The 13,673-nt window shown below is 36.6% G+C and overlaps 1 protein-coding gene across 1 annotated transcript; it reads right to left on the bottom strand.

Annotated features, from left to right (window-relative positions):
* Positions 1-264: 264 nt before the first annotated feature.
* LOC149647080 (uncharacterized) lies at positions 265-1,888 on the bottom strand. The gene is made up of 4 exons (XM_089849690.1): positions 1,641-1,888; positions 1,487-1,572; positions 1,153-1,415; positions 265-1,085 (listed from the first exon to the last, which is right to left on the bottom strand). Exons 2-4 carry the CDS (start codon positions 1,560-1,562, stop codon positions 372-374), a joined length of 1,053 nt encoding a protein of 350 aa, XP_089705816.1. The 5' UTR covers positions 1,563-1,572; positions 1,641-1,888; the 3' UTR covers positions 265-371.
* Between the last annotated feature and the right edge of the window lie 11,785 nt (positions 1,889-13,673).

Here is a 13,673-nt window from a genome sequence, read left to right as displayed (position 1 = left end):
TAATCACAACCCAAACGCTAAAGGTTACGGAGAGAGTAATGAAAAAACGCAAATAATTCGGTCATTTGTTAAGGCTCCAAAAAATGGAAATAGTGGCCTTATTTTAGAGTAGCGTTAATTAATAAAGTTAGGACTCTAATTTTTTTGATAAATCTTGAAATTTGGAACCCACGAGTTCTAAATTAAAATTATTAAGGGATTTTCCTAAAATTAAAAACTTGTAAGGTTTTAAAAATAAAGTGAATAACAATCAGAAATTAACTTTGGTGTTTTGTAATTTTTTATCACTTTTTTCAAAATATCAATTTTTTACCATTTTTAATGCATAAAATTCAAATTAATACTATAAACTTAATTTGAACATTAGATGACTAACTCTGATTTGAGTTACTAATTTCTAAGAGCTGCTTCCTTAGCCTCTTTTCTTTGATCTTTCTTTTGTTTGCAATTTGGTGCTTTTGTGAAAGGAATGTTTTTAAACCTGAACCGTAAATAGTTAGAAAAATGTTAACTATAGCTTTTAAAACTGAATCTTTTTTATCACAGTATCTATCTTCAGACCAGATTTCAGACCATTTAGATCTTACAATTTTACTAGCTAAAATATCAAATTCAGCTTTTAATCGAAGTTCTCTTGGGTATCGTTGAGCTGGGGAATAATATTTCTTGGCTATTGCAATAATTATCACAAACAATTCTTTAGTGCTGTCGTTAATGTGAATCAATTTCCCCCTGTCCTTTTTAACTGTCCAATTACTAGGTTCTGACATTCTGTCCTGCTCGCCCAAAGACATCCTTTCCATAATGAAGGTAAACAAATCAGTAGGAACTTTTCTCTTAATAGATCTGATGACAGAACCTCCAACATAATATACAGCTTCAAGATCATGGTTTTCAGCTGTTTCAAACTGTAGTAACTTGAAGTTTTCCAAGTAATTTTCTTCGCCTGTGGCTACCGGAACATTTCTCTCTTCGGGTTTTGTAATGGTAACAGATTCATTCAAAATTTCATCAAACATTTCTACCATGATGGTATGTGATATGTACCGTATATCGTACACTGACGTTAAAATGGGAACATTGTCCTAAAGTATAAACTTATAAGTGATTTCTTCTCACAACCAACAGACAAATATTTCAATATTTACTAACCTCGACAATATTAATTATGTGATTCTTTATATCACAGTTCCTAAATAGCTTTTGGCATTCCTCAACGTAATTTTCCCTCGTTAGGTTTGTCATAAGAGAAAACTTATCAAGGTAAATTTCCTTGAGTGCGTAGAAGGAAACCAATTCTTTTGCACATATCTTAATAGCTTTAGATAAATCACAGTCCATGCCTTGGTCGGAGGTAGTAATCATATTATTAAATGCTTGCTTGCATATAATTTCAAAGTTATTTGAAATAACACCTGTAAATAATAATTGGCCTGTTGGGATTGCACTTAAATGTAACCATTTACAAATTAATTATAAAATTTACCTTCCACCTTTTCCCAAAACGATAATTCTGGAACCAATATTGCACTTGAATCACTATCTGTCTCTGAATCATCCATTATTGCTTTTCTGTCATTTGAGTTATCAAATTTATAGTTTAATCTAATTTTTATATAAATAAAAAACAAAAAACCTACCTAATTTAGTGAACAAAACCTCCGGACCAGGTACCGGGATTAGAAGACTCAGAAGAAAAAAAGAAACGGGAACCGCGGATGAAAAGTAGCCGAGGCTTAAAAAAGCATGGAGTAGCAGACGCGGTCACGCGCTTACTGAGTTTGTTTGGGGTAACTTGTTTCGAAGTTTTGACTATAGGGGCGCTAGAGATGCCGATGCCCTATTCAAGTATGCCTCCCTATTTCCTTTCATATCCAGGGGTTATTAATCTGAGATGTAATGAAGGGAAGGGAGTGGCCTATAATTTCAAAACTCGTGCTCGCCATCTTTCGGCCTTATTCTCTTATATTTTGGGCTTTAAAGATGGATACTGTATAAGGCATGTAAATAATATTTTAGTACAAAGCAAAAAACTACACAATTAAAGAAACTGCAATTTAAAGAAACTTAAATTAAATATAATCTTAACTCTTAAGGGAGACTCTCAGCTGAAAATTTTAGTGCCGTGTTTTATTTTTTCCTGGTTTGTTTTCATTAAATATGAAGTCTCTTATTTTTTCTGATTTTTCAAACATTTTTTTCAATGAAAATAAATTTTTTTAAAATTTGTTAGGCTTAGCAATGGGTTTCGATTTTAGCACACTTACCTACCGGCCAATAAAAACCTCTTTAGGGATAGAGACAAATCAACCAATCCCGTGAAGTTTAGATTATATTTAGTCGTATGCTGTCTGCTTCAAAGTTCAAATAGGAAAAGTAGAGTTTCCAAGGTCGGGATATAAGGATTGTTTTAGAGTGGCCTCGTGACCATTGACTCCCCGGGACCCGTCGTCTGCTAAAGTTTGAGGACGTTAGTAATTGTGTTGTAGATTGACTCTGCTGAGGTTTAAAAGATGGGTTTTTTAATTTTTTCAATCCCGAACGTCACAAAGAACACGGATCTTCCCATTCCTTGGACTAATAACTAGACATTCAGATTATCAGATATACAACAAAATTACGACACGCCGCGTTTTAATATAGTAAGTTTAAGAGAAAAATTTGAGTGTAAGTGAAACGTAAAAGCATAAACCTGCTAGTTATTAATGTTTCTTATCCGCTATTCGTTAAATGATCAAACCCGCGCCTTTCTTTTGAGCAGGCTGGGAAATAAGGATATTTTTTAAACTAGTCCTTTGGACCAGTGACCCCCTAGTATCTGAAATATTTAACTGGTCTCCGGACTGGTCGCAGCCTTTGCTCTCCAATAGATTTGCAATTAATAAACTGGTACTGAGGACCAGTAACCCCCACTTCTTCAATTAAAAAACTAGTCCAAGCAATTAATAAACTGGTTTTGGACCAGAGGAAGTGTGCTATTTCCCAGCCTGCTTTTGAGTTCTGAAAAGTAGAATATAGAATTCCGAACCTAATGCAGACGACGTAAATGAGACTCGACTGAGAAAATCTTTGGGGATTGCCTCTTATAAATCGCGGGCGCTGATTGGCCGGTAGGTCGCTTTACCTAAATTCAAATGCATGTTTTGGATACAAAACTTCAATTATTGTTTAATACTATAAATAGCTCTTCAAAAAATCCGAAAAAATTCAAGGCGGCATATTTCAACATAAGGAATCAAAATAAAAATACTTAATTTTTGCCAATAGTGTCCCTTTAACGAATAAAGTAACTCTTAAGTTAGAACTAGCTCGTGCAGATTAATTTACGAAACACAACAATGGTAAACGCAACAATCAAAGTTGGCACACGTTAGACCAATGCTTCGTAGCATACTATCCAGTTTAGCATACCATGCTCTGCCAGCCTGTTTTAGGCCATACCATGAGTTAATAATATGTTAGCTCCCTATAAGTTACTCAGGCAATTAATTTTTATACCCCAGCGTTTTCTTCCGCGCCGCCGGCTTCCCAATTATATGCGACGCTCTGCGGCCGCCACTTGAACGAAAATCTTATTTACTCTTCTTTCCGGTTTTTTCCCCGGAAGCGCGTGTAGTGGAAGCTAGCCAATGATATCGGCGCTATTTAAGCAGCCGAATATTTCGCTCAGTAGCCTCGGTTAAGGAAACAGTTAAGAGATCAGTGGATTGGATTTAGCTCAGTTGTACAATTTTCTGGTTTCAGGTCACAATAACAACTCTTATCTTTAGAATTCTTTATCAATATCGGCAAATTGCATTGATTTCCTGCATTTTTTTGTCTCAGTACTGAAACAAACGCCATGATTTAATGTTAAATTGTTAAAACATAAACATTCACGACTAAAACACTCTTTTGGTGAAAAAGCAGCCGACGACTCGAGGTCGAGGAGCCGTACGAGCGGGATTTTTTTTTTCGACAAGAGAGAGCGCAACATTCGGATTCTTTCCCGCGCGGGCGAAATGAGAAGAAATCGCTGGATACATTACGCCTATGGAGCCCGAGTAACTTATAGGGAGCTAACATATTATTAACTCATGGCCATACAGGGCTTTCTGTAGTTTGCAAACGAGGACATTTCCATTCGTGTCTTTCTTTTCAAATCCCTTTGGTTGTTTCATGAAGATATCTTTTTCGAGGTCGCCATGTAAATAAGCCGTGACTACATCCATTTGATGTACGTCCCAATCGAAGTGCGCTGCTAAGGCGAGTAGTACTCGCAGGGTGGTGTATTTGACTACGGGTGCAAAGGTTTCTGCGTAGTCTATTCCATCCCTTTGGAAACAACCTTGGACTACTAATCGAGCTTTGTAGCGTTCTATGGATCCATCGACGTGTCGCTTGATTTTATAAATCCATTTATTTCCTATCGGAGTACAATCGTCTGCGCGTTCCGCAAGCGTAAATGTGCCATTTTTCATAAGGGAATCGTACTCTTGTTGCATGGCATTCTTCCATTTTAAAGCATCTCCGCTTCGCAACGCGTCTTCGTACGAGCAAGGCTCATTTGTATCACTTTCGTTTTCTTCATTAACGAGTTAAAGGTAATCGCCAAGAGAAACAACAGGAATAATGTCTTCGCAGTTTTCTGACTCCGCAGTGATGGACTCTTATTCTTTGGCAAAGTCCACATATTCATCTTGTCCATAGCGAATGGGGGGTTTCCGGTTCCTCACGGGATATCTTCTTGGCTCGTGTTCCGCAATGACGTTGTCTAGATCGCTTCCTTCTGGCTGATTGATATCTGCCTCCAGTGCATCCGCTTGGGGGCGATACACGACGGGACCTACGTCGATTTCAAATTCTATTTGCGGCTCGAGACGGACCGCTGCGTTGGTTTCTGCTGAGATACATGGAGTTGATATGACTTCCACGAGAAACGGTTCCGTGTCCTCTTTGTGTCGTGCGCTCTTGCCATTTGACTTTCAATGAATGTGACATCCCGTGACACCGGAGCAGGACAATTTGGTCTCGCCGAATTGGTCTCGCCATTTTGGTCTCGCCGATTTGGTCGCGGGACAATTGGTCTCACCGATTTGGTCTCGGTACTATTTGGTCTCGGTACTATTTGGTCTCGGGACTATTTGGTCTCGGGACTATTTGGTATCGGGATTAATTGGTATCGTGATTATTTGGTCTCGGGACTATTTGGTCTCGTGATTATTTGGTTACCTAATTAGTTGCCTCCTTTTCCAAAGCAATAGTCCCAATAATTCGTTGCCACCTTTTCCAAAATTTTCTCCTATTAATTAGCTGTCACCTTTTTGCAAAATATTCTCCTATTAATTAGCTGCCACCTTTTCCAAAACATTCTCCTATTAATTAGCTGCCACCTTTTCCAAAACATTCTCCTACTAATTAGCTGTCACCTGTTTGCAAAATATTCTCCTAATAGTTAGCTGCCACCTTTTCCAAAATATTCTCCGATTAATTAGCTGCCACCTTTTCCTAAATATTCTCCTTTTAATTAGCTGTCACCTTTTTGCACAATATTCTCCTATTAATTAGCTGTCACCTTTTTGCAAAATATTCTCCTAATAGCTGCCACTTTTTCCAAAATATTCTCCTATTAATTAGCTGCCACCTTTTCCAAAACATTCTCCTACTAATTAGCTGCCACCTTTTCCAAAACATTCTCCTACTGATTAGCTGTCACCTTTTTGCAAAATATTCCCCTAATAGTTAGCTGCCACCTTTTCCAAAATATTCTCCAATTAATTAGCTGCCACCTTTTCCAAAATATTCTCTTATTAATTATCTGACACCTTTTCCAAAACATTCTCCTATTAATTAGCTGCCACCTTTTCCAAAACATTCTCCTACTAATTAGCTGCCACCTTTTCCAAAACATTCTCCTACTGATTAGCTGTCACCTTTTTGCAAAATATTCCCCTAATAGTTAGCTGCCACCTTTTCCAAAATATTCTCCAATTAATTAGCTGCCACCTTTTCCAAAATATTCTCCAATTAATTAGCTGCCACCTTTTCCAAAATATTCTCCTATTAATTATCTGACACCTTTTCCAAAATATTTCTATTATTGCTAATAAATTGTTCGTGGTAAGAGGCGGGCTTTTAATGCTCATATAAATAATCTTCTTACCTCCAAACAAGGTTGGGTTGGGTTAGGTCCCGAGACCCATTTGTCCCGAGAAACAATTTTCCCGAGAAACAATTGTCCCGAGACCCAATTGTCCCGAGACCCAATTGTCCCGAGAAAAAATTGTCCCGAGACCCAATTGTCCCGAGACCCATTTGTCCCGAGACCCAATTGTCCCGAGACCCATTTGTCCCGAGACCAAAACGGCGAGACCAAATCGGCGAGACCATAACGGCGAGACCAAATTTTTGCGTACCGCCGTGACACAGTTAGCTCGTAGGTTGTAGGATTCATTAAGCGGTATCCCTTTTGTGTCAAACTGTATCCAACGAACATTAATTCTTTTGACTTCAGGTCCCACTTCGTCCGTTTTTCTTTCGGAATATGCGCAAACGCTCTGCATCCAAATACTTTCAGGTGCTTTACATTGGGCCTTTCGCCACTCCATACTTCTAATGGTGTTTTGTTCTTGACAGCTACGGTTGGTGACCTATTCTTCAGGTAACACGCCGTATTGACTGCCTCGGCCCAAAAACGTTTTGGCAGGTTAGCATCCGCTAACATTGCGCGCGCTCTTTCCACCAGCGTGCGATTCGTTCGTTCAGCTACTCCATTCTGCTCTGGACAATATGGTACTGTCGTTTGATGGGTAAAACCTTCATCCTGAAGGAACTTGTTCATCTTCGTGTTGACGTACTCCGTTCCATTGTCCGTTCTTATGCGTTTGATAACGTTCCCCGTCTCTTTTTCAACTTGTACTGTGACCGCCTGAAAAACTTCAAGTACTTCGCTTTTCGCTTTTAGAAAGTAGACGAAAGTCATTCGTGATACGTCATCAATAAGGCAGAACATGTATCTGGCCCCACCAATCGAGTTTTCCGTCATGGGTCCACATAAATCTGAATGTATAGTAGCTCTAAGAGATTTTGCTTTCTCTGTATTTTCTTCTTTGGAAATGCATTCCTATGCTGTTTCCCCATAACGTAGGGTACGCAAATCGTTTGTTCGGGCATTGATGGGCAATATATACTATCAACTATGCCTCTTAGGCGGCGCATTCCGCCAATGCTTAAGTGTCCTAAGCGTTGATGACAAATTGTGAACGTTAACGTGTCAGACACATGGTAAAGTTTCTCCCAGGCAATGTCTAGTCGATAAAGACCATTTTCTTCTGCAGCAATAGCAAGTGTTTGTCCAGTTTGTTTACAATGGATTCTTACGGTTTCGTCGAAAACAACTAGCAAACCGTCTTCCCGAAGCTTGGAGACTGATATTAAATTCTCACTTAAGTTAGGAACGACCAAAACCTAGCTCAGGCGCAAAGTCGTCACTTGACCCTCTACTTTGACTGGTAATGTGACGTTTCCAATCCCATTGAACTGTAACGATCCCTGTGCAGTCTGGATTCTTTTTGAGGTTTCGTTTTGATAATCCTCAACCCACGCTGCCTGCGCCGTCATATGTGATGTAGCGCCGGAGTCGATCAGCCAATCGCCTATTCTTTTTGCTGCACCATCATCTTCATAATGGATGTGTGCCTTTTTCACAGTTTCCTTTTTCTTGTGGTCATCCTTGTCTTTTCGTACATCTTTCTCCTTGTATCAACAATCCACGGCTTTATGGCCTACTTTCTGACATTTGTTGCATTTCCCTTTGAAACGTTTCTTCGTCGTAGTGGTAACATTATCCAGAAACTAAAACACAGGTGTGATCCCGCCATTGAGGTGTTTTCTCTTTTTCTCTCATTCTCTCGCTCGCTTAGAAGCACCGCTATAGGAAGTGTCTAGTTGACTAGCCTCCTGCCCGTAGTGAACTTTGGCACTGTCTGGCGATGACCCTTGGTGCGAGGGAGAATACACCCCAATGGTGGCCTCGCCCCTGCGTTTTCCGAAATGATCTTTACGCTTGCTAAAATGATTACGCGTAATGCGTAACCGGTGTAAAGTAGGGGGGTGACGTTTCAAATGAAGACTGAGTTATGACCAAGAAATTCTAAAGTACGGAAGTTCCAGTGCAACTTTACCTTCATAGAGGCGACAATAGAAATGTAGCATTTCGATTTTCGAAATTTAATGTATAAATTCGCGCAACACCCTGGTTTGGCATCTATTAAATATTTACATTTTCCATTCGAGTTATGCCAAAGCTCGCTTGCTCTTTTTAGACATCCAGTAGAACATTTCAAATATTCAATACTGATCCCTCAACACGTACTACCTTCAAAATAATTAATTTCATGATAAAATGTTTTCGGAAAATGTAATTGTTCTTGAATAAGCGTAGATATGTAATTTTTTCAATTAATTTAGAGGGACTAGATCGATTAACAGTTTAATTAGTTGATTGAATTAAATATTGATTAAGGATTGAGTGGATAAAAATAACTAGAAAAAAATTTCAATATCTGAACTTCAGTAAACCTCACACATATCGTTTGTTTTTTCGGCCTTGGTCCAAACCCAGACGTTTTTTTTATAATAAACGTTGGAGTCGAGAATCTGATCATAATGTTTATAACTATAGGTATAATTAGTAATTTTAGTTTTTATATTACAGATGTATGGCAAGGATTAGGAGGAAGTAAACGTTAAAATTTTGTTCTTAATGAAAAAAAAATTCCAGTTTGACTGGCTAGTGTAGAAGAGAGTTAAGTGAAGCTGGTAGTCTCTACAAACCTCTTTGGTTGTTTGAAAACTTAGTGAAAGATAACTCTTTTTTAATCTTTCTTAATAAATGTAAACTCTTATAAAAATAAAACTAAATTGACATGTTTAATCTACGTGTGAATTATATTTTAGCTTACTTAGTTTCAAAATAAAATGAGCTAAAATGGCTTTCAGGAAATAATGAAATTTTTCTCATTTTTTGTAGTTATATAGGCTACACTCAATTTTTTTTTATCCGTAAAAATATAGATTTTATCGCAGACGTAACGGTAAAATTCACGGTGGTTTCTGTGAAAAACACAGATTCTAACGCAGACCGTATCAACTGACAGATATTTAATGCAGGCTTTAAATGTTGAAAGTACAGTTTTTTCTGTATAACTTGCACATTTTTAACGCTGATTATATTTGTTAAAATAACAGATTTTTAAGGAAGACCGTAACTTTAAAATTTGCAGTTTTTTCTGTACAAATGACAGATATTTAACGTAGACCATTACTGTTACATTTATTTTTATTCAGTTAACATAACAGGTAGTTAACGCAGACTTTATATGTTAAAAGAACAGTTTTTTCTGTAAAAACAACTGATTGTTTAAGCAGACCATAAGTGTAAACTTTGCAGCTTTTTCTGTAACTACAACAAATTTTTAACGCAGACCATGACTGTTAAAGGCACAGTAGTTTTTTTTTCTAAAAATAACACATTTTTAAAGTAGTTATTGTCTGTAAAAAATACAGATTTGAAAGCAGTTATTGTCTGTAAGAAATACAGATTTGGAAAGCAGTTATTGTCTGCAAGAAATACAGATTTTGGAAGCAAATATTTTCTGTAAAAAATACAGATTTTGAAAGAAGTTACTGTCTATAAAAAATACAGATTTTGAAAGCAGTTATTGTCTGTAAGAAATACAGATTTTGAAAGCAGTTATTGTCTGAAAGAAATACTGATTTTGAAAGCAGTTATTGTCTGTAAAAAATACAGATTTTGAAAGAAGTTATTGTCTGTAAAAAATACAGATTTTGAAAGCAGTTATTGTCTGTAAGAAATACAGATTTTGGAAGCAGTTATTTTCTGTAAAAAATACAGATTTTGAAAGCAGTTATTGTCTGTAAAAATACAGATTTTGAAAGAAGTTATTGTCTGTAAAAAATACAGATTTTGGAAGCAGTTATTGTCTGTAAGAAATACACATTTTGGAAGCAGTTATTTTCTGTAAAAAATACAGATTTTGAAAGCAGTTATTGTCTGTAAAAAATACAGATTTTGAAAGAAGTTATTGTCTGTAAAAAATACAGATTTTGGAAGCAGTTATTGTCTGTAAGAAATACAGATTTTGGAAGCAGTTATTTTCTGTAAAAAATACAGATTTTGAAAGCAGTTATTGTCTGTAAAAATACAGATTTTGAAAGCAGTTATTGTCTGCAAGAAATACAGATTTTGGAAGCAGTTATTTTCTGTAAAAAATACTGATTTTGAAAGCAGTTATTGTCTGTAAAAAATACAGATTTTGAAAGAAGTTATTGTCTGTAAAAAATACAGATTTTGAAAGCAGTTATTGTCTGTAAGAAATACAGATTTTGGAAGCAGTTCTATTCTTAGCAATAACGAAACATCTGTTAATACTACTGATTTTTTCTGAAAAATCAATGGGCAGACTTATCTGTACAATTTACATTAGTTTTCAGGCATCACGTGCTGCCAGAAGATTTCTGTAATTTTTACAAAACTATTTTCTCTCAGTGTAGGTTGGTTATTTAGTTATTTAGAAGACCTGTGATGCACCTAAAAAGGCAGTGCACGCGATTCCATGGCTAATTCAATAGTAAAGGAGACTGGTAATAGTGACGGGTTTGTTAGTTCAAAAATCGTGGCACGAGGACAGTTTTAAAGTTCAGTATAAAAGTTGGCCTCTAAAAACGTGTAAGAGTTTGTAGAAGCATGGGCCAAGAATGTAAGAGGACTAGGCAGGGTCGCGAAAAGGCGTCCAACGGAAAAAACGGCCACTAGTAGCGCGATCTATCGGCTACTAACTTAACCAAACCTAACCTAACGTAGAAGTAATGTTTTGGAAAAGGCATATTATTTGAGAAGTCAATGAAGCTAAACATCAATATTTTGGAAAAGGCGTAACATTGTTAAATGATTTATAAAATATTACTAACCTAACATAACAGTAATGTCTTGGAAAAGGCATATTATTTCAGAAGTCAATGAAGCTAAACATCAATATTTTGGAAAAAGGCGTAACATTGTTAAATGATTTATAAAATATTACTAACCTAACCTAACCTAACGTAACCTAACCTAAAAGTAAAATTGATTTTCTGATTAAACTTCTTGATATTGCAGCAAATAATATGTGTTCACCAATAACATTCTTCAATAAATTTCAGGAAATAACTTCCATTTTTGGAAATTGTCTAACCCAGCGCAATGGTTAAAGTGATTGGGATGATCGAAGAAGTTAAGCAGCATCGAGCGCCGTCAGTACTTGGGAGGGAGATCTCTTAATGGTAAGGTTAGATTACGTTAGGTATGGTTAGGTTATAACTGCTTAACTTCTTCGATCATCCCAATCACTTTAACCATTGCGCTACTGGAGCCCGGCAACTCAAGGAAAACGCTATGATTTTATATGTGTAAACCCATCCCATTCAGTCGAAAGCTCTTCCATATAACTATTCCCATTCAGTAGAAAATCGCTCTTTGTGCTATAAATTGTTTTAATTTTGGCTACAATTTTAAAAATCTGAATTCGATCCAACGGGATTCTATCCAATAGGATATTACCGTAAAAGGCCTAAATTTTTATGGTAATACAATTGTAAGTTCTTATCTAGAAGGACTTACCGGCCCCCTAGAATTTTCTTATTAATATAAAATATAATTTGCTTCATTTTGTAATATTGTATCTCTCTTCATTCGCCGTAATAGTAGAAGCTGTGGATATATAGGGCCTAATGGTCGCCATTTCGTACAAAACTTTTAACTCCCTCGAATTACGGAGGAGGTATATTATTGAAAGTCCTTTTGGAGGTAAATCATCTATGGAGGAACCAAGTTTGTTGAGAATTAGTTATACCCTTACTTTTTGCTACTTATATCCGCTTCCTCGAAATAAAAACCACTTTGAGTTATGAGCTTCATCACAAAAAGAAAAAGACGTTCAAGGTCTTCAAGACCCTTGCCTTTAAAATAGACATAGAGCTTATTTGAAGGCAAAATTAAAATAGAACGGCTTAAGTATCTTTTCCTCTTCCATTCATATTTGGAAATAGTCTAACCACATTGTGCTGGATTATGTTAAGTCTTTCTTTAAAACTTCTTGTTCTTAATGCGTTGATAGTTTGGCAAGTAAACGCGCATTATTTAAGCAACTTGCCTCTTAGTATATATGACAGTAAAATAGTTCTACAAAAATGGAATGCCCTTGAAGATGACTTTAAAGATTATGGAACCAATTTGGCTAATGATTTTCAGTATACCATTGACCCTCTCAAATCCAACAACGTTACCGTTTCAAATCTTTGTACGGTGGCGTTATCAGAAATGGTTACCGCATTGAGGGAATACAAATTATGGGCCTATGAAAGTAAGTACTAGACTAATATTGAAACTCTGCTAAATTATTAATAGCCTAACTTAAATAAACTACGTTATAAATTTAATCAGAAGTGAGATGAGACCAGAAGTACTGAGCTAACCAAATTCTTCACTCGGCGAAAGTGAATATTCTTGATAACACAAGAACGGTTGGCCCTCTAGTAGCGGTTTCTGAATTTTCCCTCCAAAACGTGATGGTAGACGGCCGAACTAGATTCAAGCTCCCGCGTCCGTGTTACTCGGCTTTAGGTTGAGGGGAAGGGGATAGGAAATGTTTTTGGAACTCGACCAATTTTTTTCTCAGTAGTGTAGGCGCGTGGGAAGCGGCATAAAATCCTCAAATTTGTTCACTAGTGCCAGGATCTACTATCAATGCTAGAGCTCTTCACTTCTAGTCTCATCTCACTTCTGATTTAATCAAAAAATCTCAGGTTGAATTTTTAATTCCTTCTAATGATTAAGATTTATATTATTCTAACTGAGCGGTATCTCGATATTGATTGGATTTAACATTTTTCATATTGTGTTTATTGCTTTGAAACATTTCCACTGTACTACATACACGTGTTTAAAACAATGAAATCCTAATATCAATTTATGTTATAAAAATAACCGTAAATACCCATTAATAGAAGTACAGAAAATCAGAGTGAATAGCCCCTCGATGCCCAAACAAAAATTATAACCCTTAATCCTTACTTGAATAAATTTACTTATAATTGTAATATGTATCCGGGGCTACAAACTAGTACGTTCTTTTAAAATTCTTCTCGATTTGTGGAAAAATACACATAACTTCTAACAGAAGTCCATTAAATTAGCCTAGGAAGTAACCAAAAGCGGGGTTTGGGACTCCGCTCTCTTGTGTAGCAATACTGAAGAAGGGCGACACATTCGCCACCTCGCGGTAATTTTTCTCAGATCTCCGGTTTAAGTGCGACTCGTACGCCAAAATTTGCCCTATCGAGAGAGAAAAAACTATTGGCTGAAAATGAACACTGTATCTCTAAAAAGACCGGAAAACGCCCCCTTCCACTGTAAAACCGAGCCCTCTTTAGCATAGGAGAAGGGATGGGGGTGTAAATTTTGGAACAGTCAAGGTCATTCAGTTTTTTATGACTCTTCATAAACCTATTGAAAAAAAACTATTTAAAGGGAGGGTGAAGTAGAAAATCAAGTGATTTTTCATCGATACTTCTACTAATTACAAGACCAGTCTGCAGAGCCAAACATTCAGGAAATACTTCCGAATGATTTTAAA

The sequence above is a fragment of the Phalangium opilio genome, unplaced genomic scaffold (assembly GCF_054372755.1).
Source record: "Phalangium opilio isolate 3A_F unplaced genomic scaffold, DU_Popi_V2 ptg000089l_1, whole genome shotgun sequence".
In the NCBI taxonomy this organism is placed as follows: Eukaryota; Metazoa; Arthropoda; class Arachnida; order Opiliones; family Phalangiidae; genus Phalangium; species Phalangium opilio.
This window is presented reverse-complemented; position numbering and strand designations above follow the sequence as displayed.

Bases quoted from the DNA above. Each gene is read 5' to 3' on its own strand.
- LOC149647080 (XM_089849690.1), bottom strand. From the start codon at position 1,562: ATGGATGATTCAGAGACAGATAGTGATTCAAGTGCAATATTGGTTCCA. The intron at 1,416-1,486 runs GTAAATTTTATA...TATTATTTACAG, and splicing joins GTTTTGGGAAAAGGTGGAAG to GTGTTATTTCAAATAACTTT. The intron at 1,086-1,152 runs GTTAGTAAATAT...TTTATACTTTAG, and splicing joins ACATAATTAATATTGTCGAG to GACAATGTTCCCATTTTAAC.